The sequence below is a fragment of the Diplotaxodon limnothrissa genome, linkage group LG8, assembly GCF_057381915.1.
Source record: "Diplotaxodon limnothrissa isolate DT_005_m linkage group LG8, D_limnothrissa_male_GT1.1, whole genome shotgun sequence".
NCBI classification, from domain to species: Eukaryota; Metazoa; Chordata; class Actinopteri; order Cichliformes; family Cichlidae; genus Diplotaxodon; species Diplotaxodon limnothrissa.
In genome coordinates this window covers 6349981-6377065 of record NC_140603.1, presented here as the reverse complement: position 1 = coordinate 6377065, position 27085 = coordinate 6349981, and the positions used below count along the sequence as shown (strand labels likewise).

Below are 27085 nucleotides of genomic sequence, written 5' to 3'. Positions count from 1 at the left end.
AAGATTTGAACCTAACCCTGACAAGTGCAACAGTATCGACTTCTTATACTTGTGCGGCTTTTCCATAAAACATTATTTAGAAGTTGAACCAGAAGCTCCTTTTTACTGAACACAAATCCTGATGTTAGGATGTCTCAGGAAGAAAAACTTGAAAGTTTAAAAAGTTCAAATAACTGCTTTCTATGTTGTATTGAGTTAGGGCATTATTTAGAGAGATTTAGGTGCTTCAAGATAACTTATTAGTTGTGAGAAATAAATCCATCCTTCAGGCAGAGGATTTAGTGTGAGAGTGCTGCTGCCAGTATTTGTTGAAAATGCTCCAGGGTTGCCCATGGGATCTGGTCATTATTGGTGCTGAGTGCCTTAGCAGACTTTTCATATGGCTTTGATGGAATACATCATAAAGGCTTTCAAGGAGCTGGACCGTGGCCTTTGTCACTGTATTTTACCAGCAATCATCTTTCTTGTCCTTGTGTGTGTCATGAATCGCTGTGCGGCAGGCAGGAGTTGGACCCAAAGTGCAGGACTCACAGACTCAGGGAGGTGAACTCAAAACTCAGCTTTATTTGCTGGCAGGGAAAAAACATACAAACTAATCTAATCTGGGAACTTGGAAAACTCACAGAGAGACACACAGGGAGATCCACACAGCAAGAGGGACGACGCGACACTGACTCAGAGAAACACAGGGTTTAAATACACTGGGAAGTAACGAGGGGAATGAGACACAGAAGGAGGGCACAGCTGGGAGAAATCAGGACTGACGAGACAAGCAAAGCAGGACGCATTCACATGAGACACGGACCATCAAAGTAAAACAGGAAGTATCACACAGAGACGCGAACTTGACACAGTGGAGACAGCAACTAAGAAATACAGAGACATAAACCATAAGGCAGAGGTCTAAGAACCAAAATACACAGGGAAATACTCAGCTGGGAACACAAGAGACTAGACTAGAGAGAGTAACAAAAAACCAACCATGAGAACATAATGCACAATGCAGAGTGACAGAAAACAAGAAACTCAAACATGCAAAGACACACAATTACACAGAACAGAGGGGACACAGAGAGACATGAAGGGCAAGGGATCAAAACTAGAAGCCATAGAATAAATCACACACAAGTACAATAATACAAAAATCACAAAGAACTAAAAACGCTGGGTCAGGAGACCCAGGACCGTGACAGTGTGCCTCTAATTACAGTGACCTTCAGAAGATTTCTTCTGCATAGTCACTTTGTTTGATGACTTGCAGCTGATCTTCCTTTCTTTATTGATATAACAAGTAAGTCTTTAAAGTGGGTTTAATTCGGAGGAAAAGAATTTCCTTTATAATCAGCATTCTTCCAAATTTTATAAAGTTACTTCAGCAGAGACAAAGTGTTAGGACTATAATCCCCCCCCCCCCCCCCCCCTTTTTTATTACCCTTTTAGAGTAGAACATAACTTTTTATTGAAATCACCAGGTGTGCACTGGCTCCCACTGTGTCTTTTTTTCACTGCTTAGATTAGCCAGCCACAAATAATGACGTGAATCTGCGGAGGAGACAGGTCAGCCAGCAGAGTTCATATCTTGGAGACCTCCAGATTTGACTGCAGTGAAAAATGTGACCCCTTGTCAGAGTTGTTTAATGCTAAGGAAGACTTCCAGTTTTCCAAGGGAGTTTTGTCTCAGACTTCATTACCCAAGTTGTTTGCTAAGGGACACATCTGTTATCTGGGGTACAATAAAATCCTCCTTATGAATCAACCCTGATGCATATCTGCCCTGTTAGGTCAACACTGTTCTGGCAGATTGACATTCTGTTGGCTTACTGTTAATAAAGGGTCATATACTATTAGACTGTCAACCTCAACAACCAAAAAGATGAAAGTTTTCCACTTTGTTGGTCTGGCTTTCCAATATTAAACTAAAGCGATTCAATCCAGCCTGTGAAAAAGATCATTTTGCCTTCCTTTTCAACAGCTGGTTTTGTGGAAAGACAGCTGACAAATTAAAAAGAAAAACTCAAATCTTTTAACCCCTACAGTACAGACACCCAGCACCTTTGTTATGCTGTGGTGGCATTTTACAGGCGTGGTTTGGGTCAATAGAGAGAAAGGTCACAAATTACAAATTAGTACAAAGTTGGTCTGAATGACCAGCTTTGTTATATGATTTCAACTAGTTTATGGAACTATTCCTGTCGTATGTGGTGGCCTATCTCCTTATCAGTTTTTTTCTTGAAGTTAGTTATTTGGAGTGAGGCCAGCAGACACCAATCAGCTACAGATCCTTTTGACAGAATACTTGTCAGTCAAAGTAGCCCTAAATCAACTCAAATTAATACTATTCAATTCAATTTACAACAGTAGTTGCCTTATGGTGCTTTATATTGTAAGGTAAAAACCCTACAATAAACTCCGGCTTATAGTGTACATTAAAAAAATCCAGTATATAGATAAATGACAGAATGAGTTATGACAGAATGCACATTTGTTATGAAGGGGCAAACTATACATACAGTAAAAGCCAAAAACTTCCTACTAGCCTCTAAACGTGTTATTTCATATTTTAAAGTTAGGTATTTTAACATGGAAGTATATGGCGATTGAGTCACTTTTGGATCTAAAACCAAGTGTCCATTTGTGGAACTGCAACTTTTTAAACTCTGCCTTGGCTTAAAAATTTCAGGAGGTTTCTGCAGAACAAGCATAGTACTAGCACATCCATAGTTAATATGATATCTGAGTTTAAATTAAATTGACAAACTTTTCCATTCCTGACCTGTTAGTGTGGCTACAGAAAAAAAAAGGCAATACTAAAGAACAGATGGTAAAACTAAATGAGGAATTTGAGTTTTCCTTTTTCTGATATTCAGACCAACTTTGGTACAAATGGATATAAACAGAAAATGCCACTGTTTACCGCCCAGTTACTGCTAATGGGAAATAAATGTGCCTTCCTGCAGCACTATCCAGATGCCCCAATTCTGCATGTGGAAAAACTTTCAGCCTGGATAGACTTTGGAGTTTCTGAGGCCTGAGGCGAACTGTGGGACAAAAGACTGGCAGGGAGAGATGAATGAGCAGTGTAAAGAAGAGGAGTGAGTAGGGTAAAGAGAAGCTAGGGAATAGAAGATTGACTTCAAGGGCAAGAGGGAGCGAGCAAATGAATGGAAGAACAAATTAGTCAGGAGTGATAAATTTTGACAGGAGTTGGAACTGGAAAGCCTGCGAAATAATGCTAGAGACACATTACTTTTGTAGTTGGAAGATATTTCATGATGAAGTTTTTATATTTTCTCCTTTACTTTGCACCAGACACATTTACCTTATATGCAAAAGATGTCTGCTTTTAGGTTAGGAGGACAAAAAAACCCAGCATAAGGAAATCACGCGATCATTTAAAACTAGTAGCAATAACGAGCCCGGATAAATGGGATGGTTGCCAATTTGCAAGCACAAGACAATGGTTATTGTAAAGACTGACATTCCTGTAGTCAGATATTAAATTAAATTTGCTCAAAGCACAGCTATGAAAAAGTGCAGCTTCTCAGGAGTGTTAGCATTTAAATAATCTGTGCAAAAAGATCCAGCAGATGAACCCGTAGCCTCCCCTTCCCTCTGGGGTTATCACTCATCTTACCCTGATGATGTTAAAAGGATGGCTGTCAGTTAAATACCAGGCATCTGGCCTCAATGTGGCAATATTTTGAGCTTGAGACACTATACAACTATTGGCTGCATTTGGCACTGAGAAAGCCAACACAGCCAAAGACATGTAACCAGAGGGCTTTCCTGTTATGCTTTTGCCTAGTAACCATGTCCTCACATTACATTATAACTCTGTAATCACAGTCAGCTGTCATTTCAATCTCTGGATGAATGAATAAGACCTAAAACAGCAGTGTAAACAGGAAATGTGCTGTGTTTCATAAAGTGACTTGGTTCTAGAGTTGGTATAATGAAAATCTGATATAGTCTCGAGTTATCTGTGTGTCTCAGTCACTGGCAGCTGCTTGTCAGATATGTGAGTGTTGGTGTTGGACATGAGCAGTGTCTGGTTGGGCAGCCTGGACGAGCACAGTCTCAGGCTTCTCCAGCTCTAGTGGGAGTAACATGAACAGAACTCTCTGTGCTGCCACTCTGCATAAGAACCCAGACCGCATTGTCAAAATAAAACAGTATAAATTCTCAGAAAGCCTATGTTTGTCTTTTTTTGTGGCTGGATATCTTTCATGATGGCATTGGCTTGTCCTGCCTCATATATCTGTGTCCACTGTTGGACGACTTTAAATTCAGTGTTATTCTAACTCTTTGTAAGTTAGGAAGGTCGTGTGTGATTTTAGCTGCACATTCTGTGGTTTAGAGGGGGATAAGTCATATACAGCACATGATTTTGTTTTTCCTGATACTTCCAATTATATATATGTTAGATATAATTAATGTTACATATTTACTCATTATAGTTTCTGCTGTGTTTTGTGACATAAATATACATCATTATGTACAGGTAGCATGCTACATACCAAGGCTTTTACTTTCCTAAAAATAACTTAAAACAAAAAATATGTGAGATACTGTTCTTTACTTGTATCACTCAAAAGAATAACATATATACATTAATGATACTCCTATCATGCTTCAGTACAGCCACCATATTCCTGTGGTAATCAGTTTCCACTGACAAGTTTGTTCTTGTCTTAATCACAGTACCATCTCCATTATTGATGTTAGCTCAAATAAGGAAATGCTTGGTTAAGTCTTTGTGGGGTCTCAGTAACTTCATTAAAAAAAACAAAGGAAACCCCCCCTATCAACACTTAAATGTAAAGCACAATACGCCTCTTTGTTCTTGCGAAGATGAATGCTGTGGCATTGTGGGGGACCATGTGGGCGTGGGCACACATGACATTTATGTCAATTATAACCGAGAGGAGAAAAGGCATTCTGACTTACTGCCCTTGTTTTTTCTTTTCTCTGCTTGGGCTTTGAGGGTACAGCTGAGGGCTGCGTTTCTGTGGTAGAAAGGCACAACTTTACAGGCTTTTCTTTGGACCTGACATCCTACACCAACCACCATCCCTGTGGGACACCCTTGGATCCCCACCCGAGAAACTAGGGAGAATCACCTGTTTCTGGACTACAGCAAGGGAATAAAGCAGCAGAGGTAGCCTTTGTGGTGAAACAGCCTTGAGAGTGGACCAAATAGTGGCAATTTCAAAGAGGTCCAAGTACAGAGGAATGTTTGGATTCCAGCAGCTTATACCAGCACACCCATATGAATGGCTGATTGAGTGGGAGTGGAAGAACGAGATAAAAAAAAAACAAAGAAGAAAGACAGGGCTGATAGATTAAGGAAGGAAAAGAATGGTGAGCAGAGCTGCAAATGTGTAAGGGAGGGGATCTGTAGGGTGAGTATAGACGAGAGCAACACCAGGGAGGGAATTACTACTGTCACTCCTCTTCAAACCCACCTGTAACAACCAGAACAGCTGTACACCCAGTCAAAGGAAGAGAAAAAGGCTCAGTTAAGCCTAGCTGTGGGACGGAAATACTGTTGGGCAAGCTGCGGCAGGTGAAGTTGGAAGCGTGTACGGTAGAGGAAGTACCACAGAGATGATGTCTGGGAGACGAAATCAGTGTCGTCACCCCATTTTTGATGACTCAGAGGAAGCCAATGGGAACCACGCAGATAATGGACCAGAACCAGAACCTGAGGAACTGGATTGGGATAGCTATAGCACCACACTGGAGCACAGAATAGCAGCTGTGGGTAAAGCATACAATAAAGTAAAGCATATATTAGGCTAATTCTGGAGTATATATTGTGCTGGGAGAATTTTGGTTTTTTAAGATAACCGGTGTCTTCATAGCAGGAAAAGCACACAAGTTACTCTGTAGATATTTAAGTTCTCCAGTAAACACCACAAACTAAGGCAGGTAAATGTTAAAAATGCCAGTTGCCTGACATTTTATTCTTTATTTGTATATTTAATTATATTCCTTATTACTTATAATAATTATTTTATTGCTTATACCTCTGTGTCTCCTCCTGTGACATATGGTAAACTTGAGTTTAAGCTAAGTGAAGAATTTGAAACTAAGTATAAATAGTAAAAAAAAAAAAGTAATAGTGGCATATGTTCTCTTATAGTCTAGCAGTTGTGAATTACCAGGACAATTTTGTAGTTTTTGGCTTTTGGCTGTAGTTGGCTTTTGAGACTGTGTATGAAGTGGTAGAAAAGGTAAGAGATATTAGCAGCTCTTATAAATGAATTTTTGGGGCTTTTTTGCACCTTAAATAACGCAGTAAATATAGACAAGAAAGCATGTAGAAGTTAAAGTTATCAAAAGTATAAACTGTTTGTTTTTTTTAAGTGACAGTCGTTGTGAAATGCTTAGATAGTATAAAAATATTAGCAGTAGTTCTAATAGCAATGCTAGCTAAAACGCCACTGCTGAGTTATAGCTAGCATAGCAGGACAAGCTTTAAATACTATTTCGTTTCAAAGGTAAACAAGGTATAACACTTAACAAATGTTGTTCTTTACAGAATTTTACATCTATATATATATATATTAGGGGTGCAACGATACACAAAATTCACGGTTCGGTTCGATACTTTGGTGTCACGGTTCGATACTTTTTTGATACAAAAAAAAATGTTCATGCCTTTTTAATTTGTCATTTATTAAAATTATAAATATATATTTTAACTCAAAAGTACAGTTTTTAAATTTAACCCTAACCCTTGTGCCTGTTTTTTATTTTGACAGCGAATGCGCACCTGTGGACCACTTATGTGCACCCCTGGTTATTTAGCTCATCATATCCAGCCACAGAAATTATTTTGTCCATGAAACCATAAAGCTGCACTTTCTTTTTACCTTATAGTCTGATTTTATCATAACTTTTCCGTTTTGTGGTAAGCTTTTCTTTGGCTGTCACTTCTTCACCCTGACCTGTCTTATTTGGCTCAGCAGAACTAAAATATATATCCTGCTGCTTTTACACAGGCACTCACATAACGCTCAGCAATTCTCTGCGCGATCAACCTCTCATATGTTTAAGCTTGCTGCGGGAGATTTCACTTGTCATGTTTGCATAGTAAGCTAACGATTAATAAGACGATGTCAGAGGAATTGGTGCGCAAATTATCATCACTCACCAATCAGTGCTGTCGCTCTCTATACACAGTTCGCGTGATTGCAAAGTGAAAGCAAAAAACAAGCGCAAATTCAAACGCGATTTCAATATGTCACATATTGACAGTGGCTCACCCATGCCAATGACATAATTACCCAGCTACATTTCCGAAAGAATGCAAAAGTATTGACATATATTTTTCCTTCCTACAATAGCCCGACGGGCAGGGAAGAGATAGATTTTGGTAGCCCGACTGGAAAAATCGCTAGCCCCAGGACGTCGGGCTAGCGATTTTGCGAGCCCTGTATCTGATTGAGGAATCACTCATCTTGGGCTATATTCTCAGCAGCATATTAAACATATCAGGTCCCCATAAGGAGAATCATGTGCTAACGGCTGTCTAAATGACTCGGGTAAAGTTTGTAGCATGCATGCTTGTTGTTTTTGTCTGCTTCCACTTGTCTTTGCACTAGGATGATGTAAATGTGCAGTCATATTCGTTGTGTTCCCACTAGTGCTTTCAGGTTAATCTCGTTGAAATGACCTTAACGCCACAACACAGCAAATCTCCGTTAACGAGCTACCCCTGATCGCCCCGTGCGTGGGGCTAGACGGCCAACACGTTAACGAGCTAACTGCGCTAACACACTAGTTCCCACCCATGTAATTAAGCATTAAGCATTGCGTGGCACATCCAACATACTGTTTTACTTTAGTCCATGACGCGCTTACCTTCAGGGTCATACGTCACATGAAAACCAAAATAATTCCAAACACCAGATCTGAATGAGGGTGGGAGGTTCAATTTGCCATGTTGCAAGGAGAGCTTAACTTCTGTCTCGCTAGCTTGCCCTGCGCTCTTCCTTCTGATGATGCTGTCTGTGTTGAGCACTCAGTGGATCTGTGCTCGACAGTGCAGCCTAGGCGGAGTAGTCGAACGCAGATTCACTGAGCGCTCAACACAGACAGCATCGTCAGAAGGAAAGTTGATAAAATAAATTACAAATTTTGTATTGTTCGATACATATGCGTACCGAACCGAAAGCACTGTATCGAACGGTTCAATATCGATACGAATATCGTTGCACCCCTAATATATATATTAAAATACATCATTGTAAGACAAGGATGTGTGTTTTATCATGGGGATTCTAGCTGGGCCTACCCTAGTTAGCTAAAAGCAACAGAAAAATGGATAGCGAAGAGTAAAATTTAAACGGGTAGATAACTGATAATAACAGGTTGAAGGATGTAGCCTGTGAGGAACCAGCTATGAAGGACAGTATCGATGCCGTCTTGTTCCAGTAGCCCACTTCTCATCAGGGTGTCCTGGTTCCTCAACACCCGACATGGACCTTGTTAATCCGGGTAGGCTTGATTTAGTATAGGGGTTCTAGCTTAGGACCCTTACTGGATAGAGAAACCCGGGGCAGGAATCGGAGCCCTAGGTGCAGTGACTCCCAAGCTAGGTGAGTAGCTTTAGCAGATCCCAGGAACAACATCCAAGATCTCTATCCAGAAGAACACAATCCTAGGAACAGCTAAGATACAGCACAGGACCCTCAAGCTCCCAGGCCTCTGGTAGAGGACCTGAGCTTGAAAGATTGATGGCCCGCAGGGGCAAGAGGGGAATTTATATATACTTTTATAGTTTACAATGTATCGCAAAACAGTTTCTTTTGGTTTAAGAATTCAGTCTCCAGCACAACAGTATCTGATGGATGTTTGTACAATGCCAATGTTTTGTTTTGTTTTTACTGGTTTTAGCTTAAAGAAGGCCATTGATATTAAGCTCCCTTTTATAATTACATCTTAATTACAGTCCATTAAAAGACAATGGAATCACACTCATGATCTATTAACTTAAGGGATAATGTCAATTTAAGAGACTGCTACATAAATTTCTAATGTAGAAAATGCCAGTGCATTATGAAACCCACTGTATCAAAAGATTTTTACAGAATTATAAGTACAGGTAGGACAAGCTATTGTATATTAATTACTGGTTGACTGAACAACCTCCTTCCTGCAGTTCTGTGTATTGCATATCTCACTATAGAAAAATGTATGTGCAAATTTGTTTGCACATACCCTTTGTGTTAAATAGGCTTGTATTCCATTCATACCTGGTAATACCTGTTTAGTAGTGACGAGGTAAAAGGGTTAAAGGTGCAAACAGCTTTGCACAGAAACTTGTGCGAGGAACTTAAAAAAAAGCACGGAAAGTCCTCCAACCAAGTACTTTTATGGAAATAAATGCAGATGGAAATGTGGTTGCTTGATCATTTCACAAATGCCCAGATATCTGGGTATGCTATTTGCTCATTTCTAAATGCCTTGCCCATGATGACTGGCCTATAAGAAAGTAACTGTAACAAAAGCAAAGCTCTCATAATATGGCCCTTTCACTACTGTTATGGATGGCAACTGATTAAATGATCTGGTGTTTGGTAGAACTTGCTTATCTGGTTGGTAATACACGTGACCATACACGTGACTTCTTAGCAGGACTATATTAAGGCAAGTGCACACTGACAGAGAGACGGTTCTTTGTGAAAGAGGATAAATTTCATCCTGTGGTAAGATTATCTTTGCATGAACATCTTGAGGTTTGCTTCAGCTTCTTTAATTCAGCAAATCCCTTTATATTACATGTTTATCCTTAGCCTTTTACTAACAGTGTCAGCTTTTTCTTACCTTATCTTGCCCTTCTTTAAACTCCAGCGACACTGAGTTTGACAAAACTATTATGTTGCTGCATAAAAGATCTTTTACAACTAGATTAGAAGTTGGTACAAGGTCTGAGGACTGTGCAAAAAACAGTAAAACTGGACAAAAATTATTATTCGTAGCATATCTGGCACAAAATGAAATCCAGCCAATGCAATAATCTCCATAATACAGATCTACAGATTCATTCAGTTGAAAAGTAAGTGATTTAACTCTTAACCCCCAGGAGCAGGAGAGTGCCCAGGTATCTGAGCATCGCTGTGCCCAACTGGAGAAGGCAAGGCGTGAGCTGGAGCAGCAGCTGGAGGAGGAGGAGGTCTGCTCAGCCCAGCTGGCCCTTCACAGAGACAGGCTGGAGGCCGAGTGCAGCAGCCTCAGACGAGACCTGGAAGAGCTGGAGAGCGCTCTGACTGTAGCTGAAGAGGATAAACAGGTAGGGCATTTTTGGATCTTCGTGATATGATAATCTCTGGAACAAGGATTTTTGCGCAGAAAGAGAAGGACTGATTTGTAATATGGAAGGAGCATTTAGGAAGACGACAGATTGGCAGATGAAGGTACAGTTGTCATCCAGCTCTTTAATTTAAAACAAGCAGTAGCCAGGCAAGAAAACTAACAGACTGCAAGAAGCACTGAAGCCAGTGGATTTTGGCAAGTGGGAGGTGGATGGCTGGTGGTACACTTAATATGGTAACAGGCTGACTAAGTTAGACAGGTTAGCCAATCATAAAAGTAACAAAGTGAGGAAATAATATTGCCAGAAATGCACAAAGTCACTGATTACTAAATAAAGCATGGTATAACTTCAAACCATGACAAGGTTATAGTTTCAAAAAGTAACACTAGGGCAGGGGTGGGCAATCTCAGTCCACGAGGGCCGGTGTCCCTGCAGGTTTTAGATCTCACCCTGGGTCAACACACCTGAATCACATGATGAGTTCGTTACCAGGCCTCTGGAGAACTTCAGAACTTCTAATTTAGCCATTTAAATCAGCTGTGTTGGTTCGAGGACACATCTAAAACCTGCAGGGACACCGGCCCTCGTGGACTGAGATTGCCCACCCCTGCACTAGGGCCATATGTCTGTCTGTGTAGGATCTCAGTTGTCCAGGTCATGGTAGTCTCAGGAGCTGGAAAAGTCTGGTTTTAAGAACTGAAGAAGCCTCTTGGACTCTAAAAAGTGCAGTCGCCTTCTTTTCAAATACAAGGACCATCACTTTTCCAAAATATTAAATCTGAATGTAATTTGTTTGAAGTAATTAGCATTAAGTAGCATAGTGTTGACTGGTGGAACATTGAGCACCAGTACTGAAGAACCAGTCTGAAAAATAAAAACCAGAAAGCATAAAAAATGGAACTGAAACCCAAACAATGCGCATAGGTTCTGTTTTCAGTGAACATTTTTTCATCCATTATTATCTGTTTTAGAGAGATTCAGACATCTGTTCAATCCCTGACTCTGAACGGTTATGAAATGTTGATCATATTGTAGTTTGTCATCCAGATCTCAGGTAAAACATCTTCCCACCAAGAGTGCTTGCACTCTTTTAGTTTTTTTTGTTTTTCCACGCTTTGCAGAAGCACGGTCTTCTCTGTGCAGAAACTAACAAGAAAGGGCTGTTCTGACACCTCCGTTACAGCCCCTGCCCCCCCAAACCCTTTTATCTATTTCACTGAGGTGTATTAAAGGATTAGGATCCTATCTTTGTTCAGGAATGCTGCAAAAATGTGTTGCGCTCACAACACTGTGCGTGACAGTGAATTAAGATTTCTCTGGGTAGCAAAGCAGTGCTGAGTTGGAAATTTACTCTGAACAATTTGATCTGCTCCATGATATTATAAACTTGATCCTCTAGTTATATGATGATTTTTTTTTGCTGAGTGGCCTCCCGTGTGGCAAAGATACAGTAAGAGGGAAATGTCAGGGGGCTCAGAGAAGAGAACAAGACCAGACTGGTTTGATGGCGCAAAGCTTTGAAAAAGAAAATGATGAGACCTCCTCTGATGCCACAATAATCTTTTAGCTGGACAAGATGTGAGAAGAAAGTTTTGACTCACCTGTTCACTCTGAAATTTGTTGAAAAACATGTTAGTGTCCACGTACCGCAGTCTGCTGCCTTGCCTTGTTTTGCACATTTTTAACTCTCACCTTTCTCTCTAAGAGAAGAGAAAGCTTTGATGTCTACTAGAAAGAGGGATCGTGACATCTGTTTCTGTCATGATAGGAGACAATTGTTTGATGGTGTGGCTGCAGTCACAGGCTACAGACTCAAACTGCTGTATTCACAAGCAATCATGGTTACATGCCCAAGCAAACAGCGGTAGCTACAGAGGGAGGGGTTTTAGCCGAGTTAGATAAGAACAAAATCTATGTATAGATAGTTTAGCTTGGTCATTTTTTGAATGAATAAAATATTATCTGATGTACAAAGTGGCAGATGTTAAAAATTGCTATTAAGTTACAACCTGTGTCTGTTTTCATAGCTGTCACACAGTGAGGTAAGGACGCTGTCAGAGCAGCTTTTTCAGAGGGACGAGGTGGTGCAGAAGCTGCAGAAGGAAAAGGAACATCTGGTGGAGCTCAGCCAGGTATGCTGTTAAGTGTATGATACTGATATACATACATACCTGGGCTAATGTCTATTAATAGCTAAGCTCCATAAAAACTAGAGTTTACATTTTCCATAATGCAAGTAAACTGCTTTTCTTTTTTTGGCCTCATAAATGCCCTCATGCCTAATATCTCTCCAAATCCACTCCTTTCATTTATAACATAGATTGGAAATCACAGCCAAGCAGAGACAAGGTTTATTTTGGTCATTTTTAGAGGACTTTATGGGTAATGATGGATACCTTAACCCGTTGCAACACTGTTAATTTCCCAAAACTGATAAACTCCTCCAAAGCAACAGGGTTAGGGTTTGCACTATGCAACTGTTTTCACCCACTGAGTTGTATGAGAGATTAAAGGTGCTCTATGAAGGTTTCTTATTGCCCTAGAAGACATGTTTACATTCACTTTTGTTTACTTTGGCGTGTGGTTAGTGGCTCGGCTGCAGGGGAGGGGTGGAGCAGCGGGTTCAGGGTGTGGTTGCAGGGGAGGCTGACACACACCTGAGCTCCATCATCTTGTCATGGATCCCCAGTAAAAGATGTGCTGGGACATGAGGTGGGAGGTGTGTGTGCTACAAGCAGGGCAGCTGAAAAGTTGACCAGTGAAAAACACAGAGCAAATAAAAACGTGTGCGACTGCAAACGCTGTTGGTGTCAGGGTAGTTATTTCCACATTTACGAACTCTGATTATGTGTTCCTTTATTTTAGAAAATGCGTCGGACGTCATAAAACATTAACAAGATTGTTTAAAAAATATATATATTGTCTGCAGCTTAGATCACTGAAAATGACGACTCAACACCTCTTGTGTTCAGAAAGTGGTTAGGGTAGTCAGAAGGTAGTATGATATAAGATATTTTAATTTTCACCATTAATGAAAATCTTCCTACCAACCAAACATTCCTCTTGGTCATATTATGATTCTGTCATATAACAAACTTGTGATATTTTCCATTTTATCTTCATCATATACTCAGTAATTATCCCAGATATCCCAGAATACTTGTGGGGATAGGTTAATTGGATAATCCAAATTGCCACTAGGTGTGAATGTGCAAGTGAATGTGAGAGCGAATGGTTGTCTGTCCCTGTGTGTTGGCCCTGCGACAGACTGGCGACCTGTCCAGGGTGTACCCCGCCTCTCGCCCCATGACAGCTGGGATAGGCTCCAGCGCCCCCCGCAACCCTGGAAAGGATAAGCGGAAGCGAATGGATGGATGGATGGATGGATCCCAGAATACCTGAGTATTGGTAACACACAATAAATTACCACGTAAATTAACATCAACAGAAGCACACACAAGAAGTACAGCACTGTTCTTCAATCTTGGTCATATACGTGAGTCACCTGCACAGAAGGTTCTGACTTGCATCTGTAATCTTTACGTGTACAACACACGGACATAGATATCTAAATAAGTCACAGACTGATAAAATCCTAGAATTTCCCACCAAATTAGAGAGCAAACTTTGTGGGTGGACTGTACTACACAGCAAGCAATATTATTTGTCAGGTAATTACGTTAAAATATTAAAAGATGTACCAACAGGACAAACATGTTTAACCAATCCAATTCATGTCCACAAAGTCTAGTTCACTAGTGGAAATCAAGCCTATAGCCAACAGCATTTGGTTAATATTAATCCAGGCAGCCACGCCCCAGACTTTAAGTCTTAACAAAATGCAAACAGATTTCATTAACCGTGGAGCTATTTTATTAGAGATTAAAAATATTATTTGTACTAGGCTGTAAACATGTTATTCTTATGACTTGTTGGAAATCAATGGAGGTGATTCACTTTTACAGCCAGCCTCAAGTGGCCATTACAGGCACATAAGCGTTTGCTCCTTTTTTCAGCCCATTCCCTATAACAGACCATAAATTTGTACATGAATAGATTATCTTTTGCACTTGAAGCAAATGTTCTAATCTCAAAGTATGCATGTGCACACTTTAAAAAATATCTGTTTGCATTTTATTGGAAAACATTTAAATTGTAAATTTAACTCTTCCGTTCCCAAAAGCATACAGGGACGCTCCACTGGCTGTTTGACTCAGAATAAAACATGAGTTTAGAAAAAGGGAACCATATGGCCTGTGGACAGAAGTGGCACTCGTGATAAATGTGCTCTTCACCAGACACAGACCAGTCTCCTAGAAAAAAAGAGAGAGATCTGAAGAATTCGCAGCCCTCAACAACCTCATCTTCCTTATGACAGCTATAAGAGGCCCTGTTTGCTAATTCCTCCCAGATGGTTCAACCAGTAGTAGCAGTCTTCTTCATTGTGTAATCCATGTGGACAATTTAGCATTAGTCCTCATTATGTTCCTACTGTTTGCTGAACATGTCTCAGATTATGGATTTGGCCTGGAATACAAGGAGATGCCTGTGGGGAAAAAAATTTAACACAAAGTGCACGCACTGCTGTTTGAGTGAGTTTAGTCTTCCTGTTTGATGCTTCGCTGCTTTTGCTCCCTGTTGATGAAAAGACAGATAAAAAACATCTCATCTATCAGATCAAACTGAAGATGACTTCTGACATTTTCATGGTTAAGCAAATAAATCATATTTTTCCAAAGTACAAATATGGCAGACAGATGGACATGAGACAGACATTTAAGGACACATGTGCAGTCCAGGCTCAGACATCTTTTATCACCCTCAACAGCAGGCCATTGAGGACCTGCAGAGTGAAGAGGAGAAAGTCAACCTGCTGACCAAAGAGAAAACCAAGTTGCAGATGCACACTGAAGATGTATGTACATATTTTTCAAATTGAACATATAGTTCATACCATATGCACTACACAAATGTTTTTTTTCAATATTTATTCTGTAATTTCTGAAATTTGCAATGTGTTATAGCTCGGTGCGCTTTTAAATTAAAATGCAGGACTGTTCCGTCTAATTCCTCCCAAACGTGCTCACCTGGGTGTAATTGTAGGCTGTAGGGTGCTCTTCCATGATGTAAAGCTGGTTAATGTCTTTGAATGTTTTGAGTCATTGTCTTACTGCAGGATGGAGGCCTGGCCAACCACGTTGGCTTTTAAACTGCTAAAATTCCAACAGCTAGTCTATAATTTTGAACGTCTGTCATTTGTGTTAGATGGAAAACTATAAACTCACTGGAAAGTGTGTTAGGTAAATGTTGCGTTTAAGCCTTTTTTTAACCTTCAAAATTGCTCTCATGGTTCGTGGCACATGGTTGCTGCAGATTGGTCAGCTGAACATCCATGATGCAAATCTGCCACCGATTACTCAGGAACTCAGGAGATCAAAGTGTGCAGAGAAAAGATACACGACAACCACCAACCTGAACTGTTGATACAAAGCAGGATGAACCCATCCTTTCCTGTTGTTTGTGACACATTCAGACCTTCCCATCCAAATGTATCAGCAGAAGTCAAGTAGTGTTATTTTATAAAATCTATAATATGTTAATAACTGATAAAACAATCTCTGATTTTATGAGACTACCTAGAGCTTTAACTGTAGACTCCATGATAACTTATTTTAAATATAAGGTCAGTGCCATTACACTGGTGTAACATTTGCATCCAACAGAAACACACATGTTGTACACATTAAAAGTAATAATAAGCTTATGAACCAACTATTCAACAGCAAAGTGAGGAATGGAAACTCATGGTTATTTAACTTAATTGTAACCCTGCTAGCCAATACAGCTTGGCAAAAATAGGGAAACACTGAAACATGTAATTTCACACATAAAAATGGTCAAATATAATAAATGGTGATTATAAAATATATTAAAAAGTGGCACAAAGCATTTCACTATTTGCAATTAGAGTCAAGAAATATTGTTAAACCCTATTATTGAATCCGTCCTGTAACTTTCCTCATGCTCAGTTGGAGTACCAGCTGGAACAGGAGCGCCATCAGCGTGCTGAGCTAGAGAAGAGCAGGAGGAGGCTGGAGGGGGACAGCAGATCTTCGCAGGACAGTCTGGGAGAGATGGAGAAGATGAGGAATGGTCTGGAAGACCTCATTAAAAGGTCAGTCAAAGACGCGCTGCATGCTTATAGCAAACTTTTCAGAGTAGATGGGAAAAAAGCCAGTCAGCCAAAGTACTGTTTGCTCCTGACACCAACAATTTGAGGCTAAAGCTACATTCTGTTAAATTCTGTTGGGAAATTTTGCAGAGATTTTCATAGTTTCACAGAGACCTTCAATGATCTTCCGACGTTTTTTCTAGTGTAACATTGAGGCTTGCATCTCAGGGGTCTGCTGAATCATCCTGCTAATTACTGAGTAGACTGTCTGTAAAGACTCTGTTGATTCCCAGAAGATAAATCCAAATGTCCTTGTTGATGCCCTTGTTTTATTGCTAGCATTACCAGAGGGTCAAAATGTTGGCTTTTATATCAAAATTGATTAACATAGACATTTAGACAATGAAAAATCCAAATAATTAACAGTTTTCTTAAAAACCAAAGTGAGACTGATATGTTTAACTGTTGTATTACTTAAGAAAATATGGTACAGATGTCCACAATTTCACCAGGACCTATAATTTTATTTCGGTCCACCGTCATGAAAAGATTTTGAATCAGTTTTCTTAATTTATGCTAATTAGCATTAGCATATTTGTAATGCTCTGTGAGATTTTCTGTTTACTGTATCGGTTCCAAAATATTAAAAAGTTTGCAGTGTGCCTAATGGCTGAAGGTTTTTTGTACTATAATACAGTACTATATATTGTACTATAATACTGTGGTTGAAAATTATACAGGATATTGTTGTTATTTCCAGTTTGATCCTATTTGTAGTTTGTGGCATCACTACCTCATGGTCACAGTGGCTAAACATTGTGTGTCTGTCCTGTGGGTGGGGGGATAATAGTCATTCAGAATGTTTTGAGCTATACAATAAAGCATATTTGTTCAAAGAAGAAGACACACAGGTAGTATTTCAGGTCAAATTTCTAACTTGAGAAGCCTGGAGACTCTTGGAAAACATTAGCTTTCCAAAAGCATTTATAGCATTAGCAATTTTAAAGCTCCAGCCTATAAAAGTCAGTACAACCGATATTTTATTCTTTGAGACTGTCTATAAGGTTAAATCAGTCAAAATGTGGTTAAAGAAAGGACATAAACAGGGCACCATTATTAACATAAACATTTTCACAAACTGTGCATTTATCACAGCCATCATGATGGGTGGTAAACCCGTCTCTAAAACATTTATATCAGCCTATCTAAGCCAGAAAACATGGGGTGAATTTTTTCCCCCCATTTAGACTATATGCAAGTGACAACAAGTCTTATCTACTGTTGTCTTTTAATAGTCCGCTGAACTGGAACCTAAGCTGATCTGATCTACTATCCCAAGGGAGAGAGAGCCTGATGGACTTTGGAAAATTTCTCACTCTTGTGTGCGTCTTATATCCTGAGGCAGCAGAGCTTGGACTCTATGAGACTACATTGTCCTTTTGCATCTCTTTTAAGGTGTATGTACCTCTAGGGATTCACTAAGATCCCAGCATGTTGTTATCTGCCCAGTGATATAAAAACAGATGTAATCATTCACTGTACCCTACCCTGCAGCAACAATCTACTGAAGGCAAAAGCCTCCTGTCAGAAAACAAAAGTACAGTGCGCACCTACAATATTGTCTCCGTAACAAAGTTAAAACTTGTTCTCTTTGGCACTAATAGTTGCGTGACCTTCTTGAACATTAACAAAGTGAGTGACTCACTTGTTGCTAAGATACTATGGTATTCAAACAGTACTTATTGTCAGAGGCTATTAAATCTGCCACTCAGTATAACTTTAGTCCAGTGAAGCGTCACAGACATGGTGTTGCGATGTTGTCAAAGCACATACATATACAGAGCCTCACGTGCACGCCTCACAAATGTGACCAGAAGGTCAGATGGAGCAACCTTTTCATGTGACTGATACTCCTTTGTATTTGCTGTTGATCATTGCGGCTTTTAAAGCACTATTTTTTGTGCCGTGTGAAACACATTAAAGAACATTGTTGTAATGTGTGTAATGTTTATATTTATCAGTAGTTCAGTTTTAGATGTCCAGCCCCAACATCCCGCGGTACCATGATGCTGCCTATATTAGCTAGTCCGGGGGTTTTTAAATGCAAGAGAAACTGTAGGGTTTTGGGAAACAGTTTTTGTGTTTTCTGAGCAAAAAACATCCTCTATGCTCATTAATTTCAATTATATATTCCTTTTCTCATTAAAGGAAGGAGCTGGAGATCAGCAGTACCAGCTCCAAACTAGAAGAAGAGGAGGCACTTAACTTTGGACTGCAGAGGAAGACCAAGGAGCTACAGGTAAGTTTGCATTTTGTTGTTTGTCTTCTGTCATTTAACACTAGCAGTCTTGTTTAACAATCGCATGGTGAGACCTAGCAGAAAGAAAAAAGAAATCACACACCCAAACAGGTGATATTAAATTTCACTTCAATTTTATTTATATTTATACAGCGCCAAATCACAACAAAAGTCACCTCAAGGCGCTTTATATTGTAAGGTAGAGCCTACAATAATACATAGAGAGAAAAACCCAACAATCATATGACCCCCTATGAGCAAGCACTTTGGCGACAGTGGGAAGGAAAAACTCCCTTTTAACAGGAAGAAACATCTGGCAGAACCAGGCTCAGGGAGGGGCGGGGCCATCTGCTGCGACCTGTTGGGGTGAGAGAAGGAAGACAGGATAAAGACATGCTGTGGAAGAGAGACAGAGGTTAATAACAAGTATGATTCAATGCAGAGAGGTCTATTAACACATAGTGAGTGAGAAAGGTGACTGAAGAAGAAACACTCAGTGCATCATGGGAATCCCCCAGCAGCCTATGCCTATTGCAGCATAACTCAGGGTCACCTGATCCAGATATAAAGTGGTAGTTATCCATAGAAATCTAAATCGTTTCCTGCACCAGGCTGTAAATATGCTTTTCAGTGTTGTAAGGTTGAGCATTTTAAAATGGGAGTCTAGTTGGACTGACTCATTTTGGAGTCTCAAGTGTTCATTAGCAAAAATGCAGTTTTTGGCACTTCTGCTTTGACCTCTCTGCGTGCTTACAGTTTAGTTCACTCAGATTCAAATAAACCAAGTTATCGTCATACTTGACTCTATGATATAGTATTATATAATATAACTGTTTGTGCTTTTTTTACATGACCAAGAAAAGCAGTCATGTCTTTGTTTGACCACTTAATGTTTTAGAAAGCAAAACAGTTCAAACAGATAAGTGTACAAATGTAAACCAGACTTTTGTGGCCCATGGCCTTACCCTTTGGTAATGATTTCTTGTTATCATCAATCATTTTTTAGCTATTTCCCAGAACAGGCTGAATGTGTCAGCTCAATGTGATGTTTCCACATTTGTTGCCAATGTCACTGACTCTGTCGCTCTTTCTGCTAGTAGCTGCAGCGCTGTTTACTGTCCATCACCTGTGGCTCACACACTTAAAAGCATCTGTTTACTCTTGCAAAAAGCTTTTTTCACTAATGTCATGTTCGAGATAAAATACTGGTAGCTAAGTTGACTGAGCTCACGCACAGCACTGCTAAAAGACATGTGGAGTCCTTCCTTATTGGTTTGATAGTCATCAGCCAGACAACGGGGCTGGTATGCTCCTTTCCTCTGCAGCCTTTAATTTCTGAAAATGTTCAAAGAGCTATAAAGAACTTTACGTGTCCTGTGTGCATATCGCGATGACATTTGCTCAACACTGAGCTGGCTTATCAAGTTAGTCATTACTAATCAACACAGAAAAGGTCTTTTAGTTACCTTTATAATAGTAACTGTAATATTTAGTTGAAGTGGCTGTGGCTTTTGTAGACTGGCTTCTAAGTGGAGTTAAAAGCTGTTAAAACTGTTGTTTTACAAAGACAAACAGTGAGCCCAACTGTAGGTTACAACACGGCAGAAAAAAGGCATTCCTGTCTTTTAGCAAAGCTGCTGGGCTCTGCTCTGTGATTGGAGCAGTCGCTTCAAGCTCCAAGCATGTCAGGAAATGGTTAGAACGCACTGGCTACATCAAAAATGAACTGGGTAGGTCAAGTTTATTATGATCTACCAGCATGCATTGACTTTTTGACTTCCAGGTGAATAATTGCAAAGCATTATTACTGTTATAGATATTATATATGGCAGTAGATATTTACTATCAGCTGACAGTGACTCAGGGTTCAGAATGTTTTTACATCCTCTCATCTAGGCAAAGTGGATTAAATGCTAAAAAAACACCTTAATGTGTCTTATCACTAAATTTCACTTGAAGTATCAAAATTAAAAATACTTAGTCTGTGAGAAAATGTTATTGCTATATGATTCAAGACGCTGTTTGTGAGTCTGGAGTTATGTGACCTGATTTCCCTGAGACAGGAGGATCTAGTGATGGTCTCCAGAGGTGGCAGCCAATGATTTTCTGGGCAGTGTTAATTACTCTTTGTACAGCCCTCCTGTTGTCACTCGTGACCCTGCCTACCACAACACCCAGCCAGTAGGAGAGGACGCTCTCCACTGAGGAACAATAGAAGACCAGAAGCAGCTGGGACGGGGGCGCCGAGTCTAACTGATTGTTACCGGTTGGCGAGGAAATCTTTGATCCAGGACCAGGTGGCATGTGAAGGTGGTCCAGTCTTTTGCTGAGGATGTCTGGGATTATTTTGTTGAATGCTGAGCTGTAGTCCATGAAGAGCATCCTTACGTTGCGCTCTGTAAAGGGTGATGGTGATGGCATCCTCCTTGGACCGATTTGCTCTTTAAGGAAACTGGTAGGGGTCGAGGGAGGAGGGCAGACAGTGTCTGATGTGCTGAGGCACTATCTGTTTGAGACACTTCACGACTACAGACGTGAGGGAGAGATAAAGGATGATAAAGAGTGAAAACTGTAAATCCCATCCACGACCACAAGTGCATCCACACTGCATATGCACATGAAGACACAGCAAAGTCATTTGGAAGTTTTGATGCTTTACGAGAAACAAAGATTTGTCGTTTAACTTTCAAAATAGTATTTCTCAACAAAAGATAGTGCTGCACCTCATTTGTCTGTCGATGACAGGAAAAGGACTGCTGAGTTATCACACTGTAAACTTCTTTGGAAGTAAATCTTTCTCACTGCAGACATTTGGGCTTGTTACAGCAGGAGAAACACAGGTGCAGCTTGTAAGATTATCGATGGATTTAAATATTCCAGTAAAACATGCCAGCCGACATACCAGTGCATCGTCAGGGAAACACCTGAATGCAAGTTGTAATTAATGGGGTTAGCTACACATTGTGTTTATTAAGTCAGCATGGGATAGTTCAATTGTGGAAATGTTTTTTAAACTTCTTTTCGAAATCTTTGCATGTAAGGTCAAAAGTAGCATCACTAACTGGTGATACTTTCAAAGTGTTGTTGAGTTGAGAGTGAGCTTGTTCATTGTTCCGTCTGAGCAACTATAGGAAGTACAAAACCAAAACTATTTCACTGCATGCTAAACTGTGAGAAGAAATATTCCTTGTATTTATGTTAGGTTGTCTTGTGAAAATGTTGTTTAGTGATTGCTGCAGAAATTAGTCCTAAAACCACAAAATAAATTGGCCCTTTTTTTAATTCCAGCATTCCTTGTCCCAGAATCAAGGTTTGTTGAATGGGTTTTGATTTAGAGGCTTTAAATAATATGGTCTGTAGTTAAGACAAGCTTTACATATTTTGTTCTATAGGAACAAAAGCAAAAACTCTGCTTAATATGTTTATACAGAAATGGAAAAAATATCAAATGACCACCTATCATCCTTGTTCTGTAGCTCCATACAAGATCTTGCCCCTTATGAGGTGGACAATTATGATAAAGGTGGTGAATTGGCACTAAACTACATGGGAGGAGTTGTTAATAATAGGAAGACAGTTGGAACTGTAGTCACCATAAACATCATTAATAACAGGCTACATCATAATAGGTTGAAATCTTGCAGCACCTGCAAAATCCCACTCCTCAAGAACGCACATGTACAAGAGCATCCTGAGTTTGTCAGTGAACATCTAAAGGATTCTGGGCCTGGGAGAAGGTGCTATAGACAGATAAATACTAAATCAAGGTCTTTGGCATCAACTCAACCCACTGTGTTTGGAGGAAGAGATAATATGACCCAAAGAACATCATCCAAATATGTCAAGCATGGAATTGGAAATATTATGCTTTGGGGATGTTTTTCTGCTAGGTGTAAAGGACGACTTCACCGCAGTGAGGGGCCAATGAAAGCGGCCTTTTCTCAGCCAGAAAACCGAAGATGTGTCGTGTATGATCTTCCAGACCCAAATGACCCAAAACATACCCTGATGATGACGTTGGAGTAGCCTAACCTGTCTCTGACCTTAAGGATCACTTATTACCTAAAAACTTTAAGCGAATGCGTATATTTGAACCTGTATATATACTTCTGACACTGTGTGGATAGGAGAAAATTCAACATAAATTCAAACCGGTGCATCCAGTCATTGCATGTCTAATGCTGGAAAAAGAACAGTACAAATAAATGATGAAGTGTATATCACATCTTTTGTACTAGATTACTGCTGTGTATTGGCTAGGCATGATAAAGTTAGCAGCTTATCATAGGCTTGGCTTATGTGTCTTTGGGTTTAGAAAAAACAGCAACATTTTTCAGTATTCAGTATTACTTTCAGCAGAGTTCAACATCTGGAGAGATGCAAAGTTTCATGGAGCTTTCAGTGACTGTGACCGGTATATGGACTAAAACCACAGCGGCCTTTGAGTGCAACAAAAAAGTGCCACCTAGCTGAACCTCAAATTTCAACAAAGCTAAAGGAAAAAGCCATCCCAGTTATTAACGAGTAATCTTTGGTGAGGCAGTGGAAAATCACCACAGCAGTGAGTGTATGCTGTACCACTAAAGACGGTGCAATTTAACTAACCATCTTTAGGATTGCAGGCACTGCAGAAGCAAGGGTAGAATAGCTATTTATTGTATGCATTATATTCTCTGCCAATCTGGGAAGTATATACTAATGTTTTTCTGCTGAATCTTTCAATGGCATGCAGATAAAATCAAACAAGTCTGAGAGCTTTTATCTGTGTCACTGGTGCATGTTGCAGATAATGTGTTTTGTCTGTGTCTGTCGTTGAGTTCAGAGAGAGAGGGAGTGTTATGGGTTCAGGTGGTGCTTCTCTGTTCTGCCAGTGCCTCTGGGAGCCTGATGTTTCCTCCAGAGTTTGTCAGTAGTGAAAATAAAGAGCTCCTTTGTATCTAATTTGAGGAGTGAAAGACAATCCATGTGTCTTTGAGGGTGCACATGTTTTCGCATGTAGCTTTGGCATCCTCTCACAATGAAGCTATTATATGTAAACTTCTCCTACTGATGAAGATGCAGGTGGACAGGCCAGCCAGCTGGACATCACCCACTGAGGTCTTTCCTTTGACGTAAAGGTTGCACGAATATGTCCACGCAAGCTGCTGCAGAATCAAAGAGACCGCTTTGTCTGTCGCTGATGATGAAGCCGCCTCTCCCTCTGTAGTATGCTGTAATTCAAAGCAGTTGGCCTAAAGAGAAAGCAGCCATGCAGCCTTGATTTCTTACAGCAAACGAATCCTTTTTAGCGGTTTTATTTAGGGTTGTAAAACAGTTTACACTCAGTCACAATCTGAGGGTTATCACAATCTGTGAAGATAAAGCTCATTTTGTTTTTTTGTTTGGTCTGTAGCAGATGTTTTGCTGAAGGTGTTAGATCAGATTGGGCCACAGCGGTGATGAGAGTCTCGTATCCAGATTACGCTATTCAAGCTTTCTATTGTCCTCTCCCTTATAGCTACATATGCTTGTCTTGTGTATAATATGGGATCATGTGCTTTTGTGTCATTTGAAACATAAAGCATAGAATTAATCTTAGTTTAAACTGATAATACAGTCACAATACCATATTTTGTTTGTAGACTGATCACTACTGGAAAAACTTTTTTTTTCTTGTTTTTCACCCCTAAAAACACGAGCTGTGTGTACTAAGAGTCATCGTTTTGCTAAGAGGTGTTTCTCAGACAAATGTTCTGACAAATGAGCACCTGTGGTGAACAAGTCTTACTTCATACTTAGTACCAATAATTTCATCTATATAAATATAAAAAAAATAGTTGGGACCATGTCTGTGGAAGCTGTCAGCAACAAAAACTTTACATCTGGAGTCTGTAGGTGGCCATCTGGTGGCATTTAAAACAACAAAGCATGCAGATTCCTGCACCATTGCCGTGATCTGAATTATGCTAGTGTGTGCGAACAGTATAAATGCAGGGAAGGCCTCCCAGTTGTTCAGCTGGGGGGGTCTCACAGGATATCACTGCCCACACTGCTGACCATCCCCTCTGACACAAGCATGGAGACATCTGCACTGAGGCCACATCTGATTGCAATTTATAGACAATTATTATGGTTTCAGATTGAAGAGGGGAAAAAGAAAACCGTAAGCACAAGCAATTATGGAGATCAAACCCTGCAACCATTCTCAGCAACAACGGCCTAATTCTGTTGTTTCCAGCTCACTGCTTCAAGACTAGAGACATCTTTGTGGGTTCATTTAGAATCAGTGTCTAAATTCTTCCTGCTACACATAAGTGGCCAGAATTACCCATGTAGCCTGGCTCAGACTTCTTAACACTCTTGGTGCACGATGTGTTTTTTACAATTGTATTGGAGCCACAATGTTTACTTTGAGGGTGGTTTGAGGCTCTGGAAAAGAGGAATTTAACAAGAAACATATTTGAGTGGGGAACTGTCAGTGAGAGAAAAAGAGGCTGTGCATGCATAAGGGGGTGTGGACAGTAAAGTGCCGGAGGGGATCGACAGTGAAGGTATGTGTGTGTGTGTGTTTGTGTGTGTGCGCACGTGCGTGTCTCAGTGTGTGGGACACTCAGTCAGTCATTCAGTTGGGCTGCTGCTGCCTCACGATGGCTGTTCTCTCTGCAGAGGCGCTCCGCTGGCACGTGAGTTTTTATTTCTGTGTTTCTGTTTAAACGTATCAAAAATGATAAAAGGAATAAGTTAATGTCTCTGTGTGTTGTTTTTAGGCATTTAAAAATATTCTGTTGTTTATAATCAAAGATGGCACAAGTACAGGCGAGCTCTCCAGCTCTTGTCTGTACACATAGTTTACAGTACGTTTGTTATGGTTTGTTGTTTGGGGAGATTTAGGCGCTGTGGCTTTCACCACTTGAGTGAAGTGGAGGTGTTGTTGCTGTGAGTGGCCCTGGGCCATCCGGCATGTCAGACACACTTCCTGACATTGAAACATAGATACAAATTGTAGATAACCAAGAGCATGACTCATCTTGGTAGAGTGCAGCCGTGCTGGGAAGCGAGCAATAAATTTTTATTAGTAATTTAAAAAAGCAGTTTTGGCATGACATAAGTGGAACAGAAATCATCTGTGGATGATATACTTCTGTTAGATCATTCTGATGATTTTGAACAGAATCCAGTAAAATGAAATTCAAAGCGCAGTAGGTGTACACAGAGGGTTCTACGTATACTGTAAGCTGTGGTAGAGGGAGTTGAGTTTTCACTAAGAATAACAGTTTGTATCATGGGAGGATCTTTACCATAATAAAATGTATATAAGTGTGTAAAATGCCTTGAGGCAACTGTTGTTGTGATTTGGTGCTATATAAATAAAAGTGAAATGCCTTAAGAGGACACTGGATATTTAAAGTTCAAAAGCAAGAGTGTTTAAAAAAATGACACTATGTTTTCTATACATTATAACATATTTAGTGCCATTAGCCTGTGCTGAGGTCTCATGAACCTGCTGGGAAGCTCATATTTTATTACACAAGTGTGTGTCCTGTCCTTCTTTTCCCCGTTGACCTCCAAACCGGATGGAGCAGATAGTAAAATGGGAGTTTTCCTTCCCACTGTTACCAAATTCATGCTCATAAGGAATTGTTTGATGACTGGGATTTTCCCTGTAATATTTTGGAGTCTTGACCTTAGAATATAAAGCGCCTTGAGGTGCTTCTGCAACTGATTTGAATTGAATTGCATGTAAAAATCAAACGTATCATACAATTCACATTCGCATTTTACATGCAATCATAATAATTTCTCCTCATATCTAAATGTAAACTTACATGAAGTGATTGAACAGAGTAGATATTCCTGTTTTTGTTCCAGGATTGTTTACGCTGCATAATTAAATATATTGTTGTATGCTGTGCGTGTTATGGGCTCACACAGAGCAACAAACAGTTATGGCCACATTTATGTCAATGGTTAATTTAGATGTCTTTGGACTGTGGGAGGAAGCTGGAGTACAGTGAGTATGCTGACACAGGAACAACATGCAAAATCTGCCCAATATATTTTGGATATTCATTTATTATTTTTATGTTGGGCCAATAAGCTCATTATTTTATTTAAACCCAAAGTTGCATAGATAGATAGATAGATAGATAGATAGATAGATAGATAGATAGATAGATAGATAGATAGATAGATAGATAGATAGATAGATAGATAGAACGAACCCTCAGAGGAAGTGCATAACATGAAGAACTTGAAGGGTGGTTGTTTGGCACTGATCGACATCCTTTACCTGTACCAACTATGCACGATT

The 27085-nt window shown here is 39.9% G+C and overlaps 1 protein-coding gene across 2 annotated transcripts in view; it reads left to right on the top strand.

Annotated features, from left to right (window-relative positions):
- Window positions 1-27085, top strand: part of LOC146626177 (putative uncharacterized protein MYH16) — a 59566-nt gene that overhangs the window by 11943 nt on the left and 20538 nt on the right. Inside the window, exons 1-6 of one of the 2 annotated variants that reach the window (XM_085360357.1) lie at window positions 5608-5760; window positions 10094-10300; window positions 12352-12456; window positions 15153-15239; window positions 16354-16499; window positions 18705-18795. In XM_085360357.1, the coding sequence (XP_085216483.1) occupies window positions 5608-5760; window positions 10094-10300; window positions 12352-12456; window positions 15153-15239; window positions 16354-16499; window positions 18705-18795 (789 nt within the window). Of the gene's footprint in view, window positions 1-5607; window positions 5761-10093; window positions 10301-12351; window positions 12457-15152; window positions 15240-16353; window positions 16500-18704; window positions 18796-27085 lie in introns of those variants that run through there. The other variant, XM_085360358.1, reaches the window with a different exon arrangement.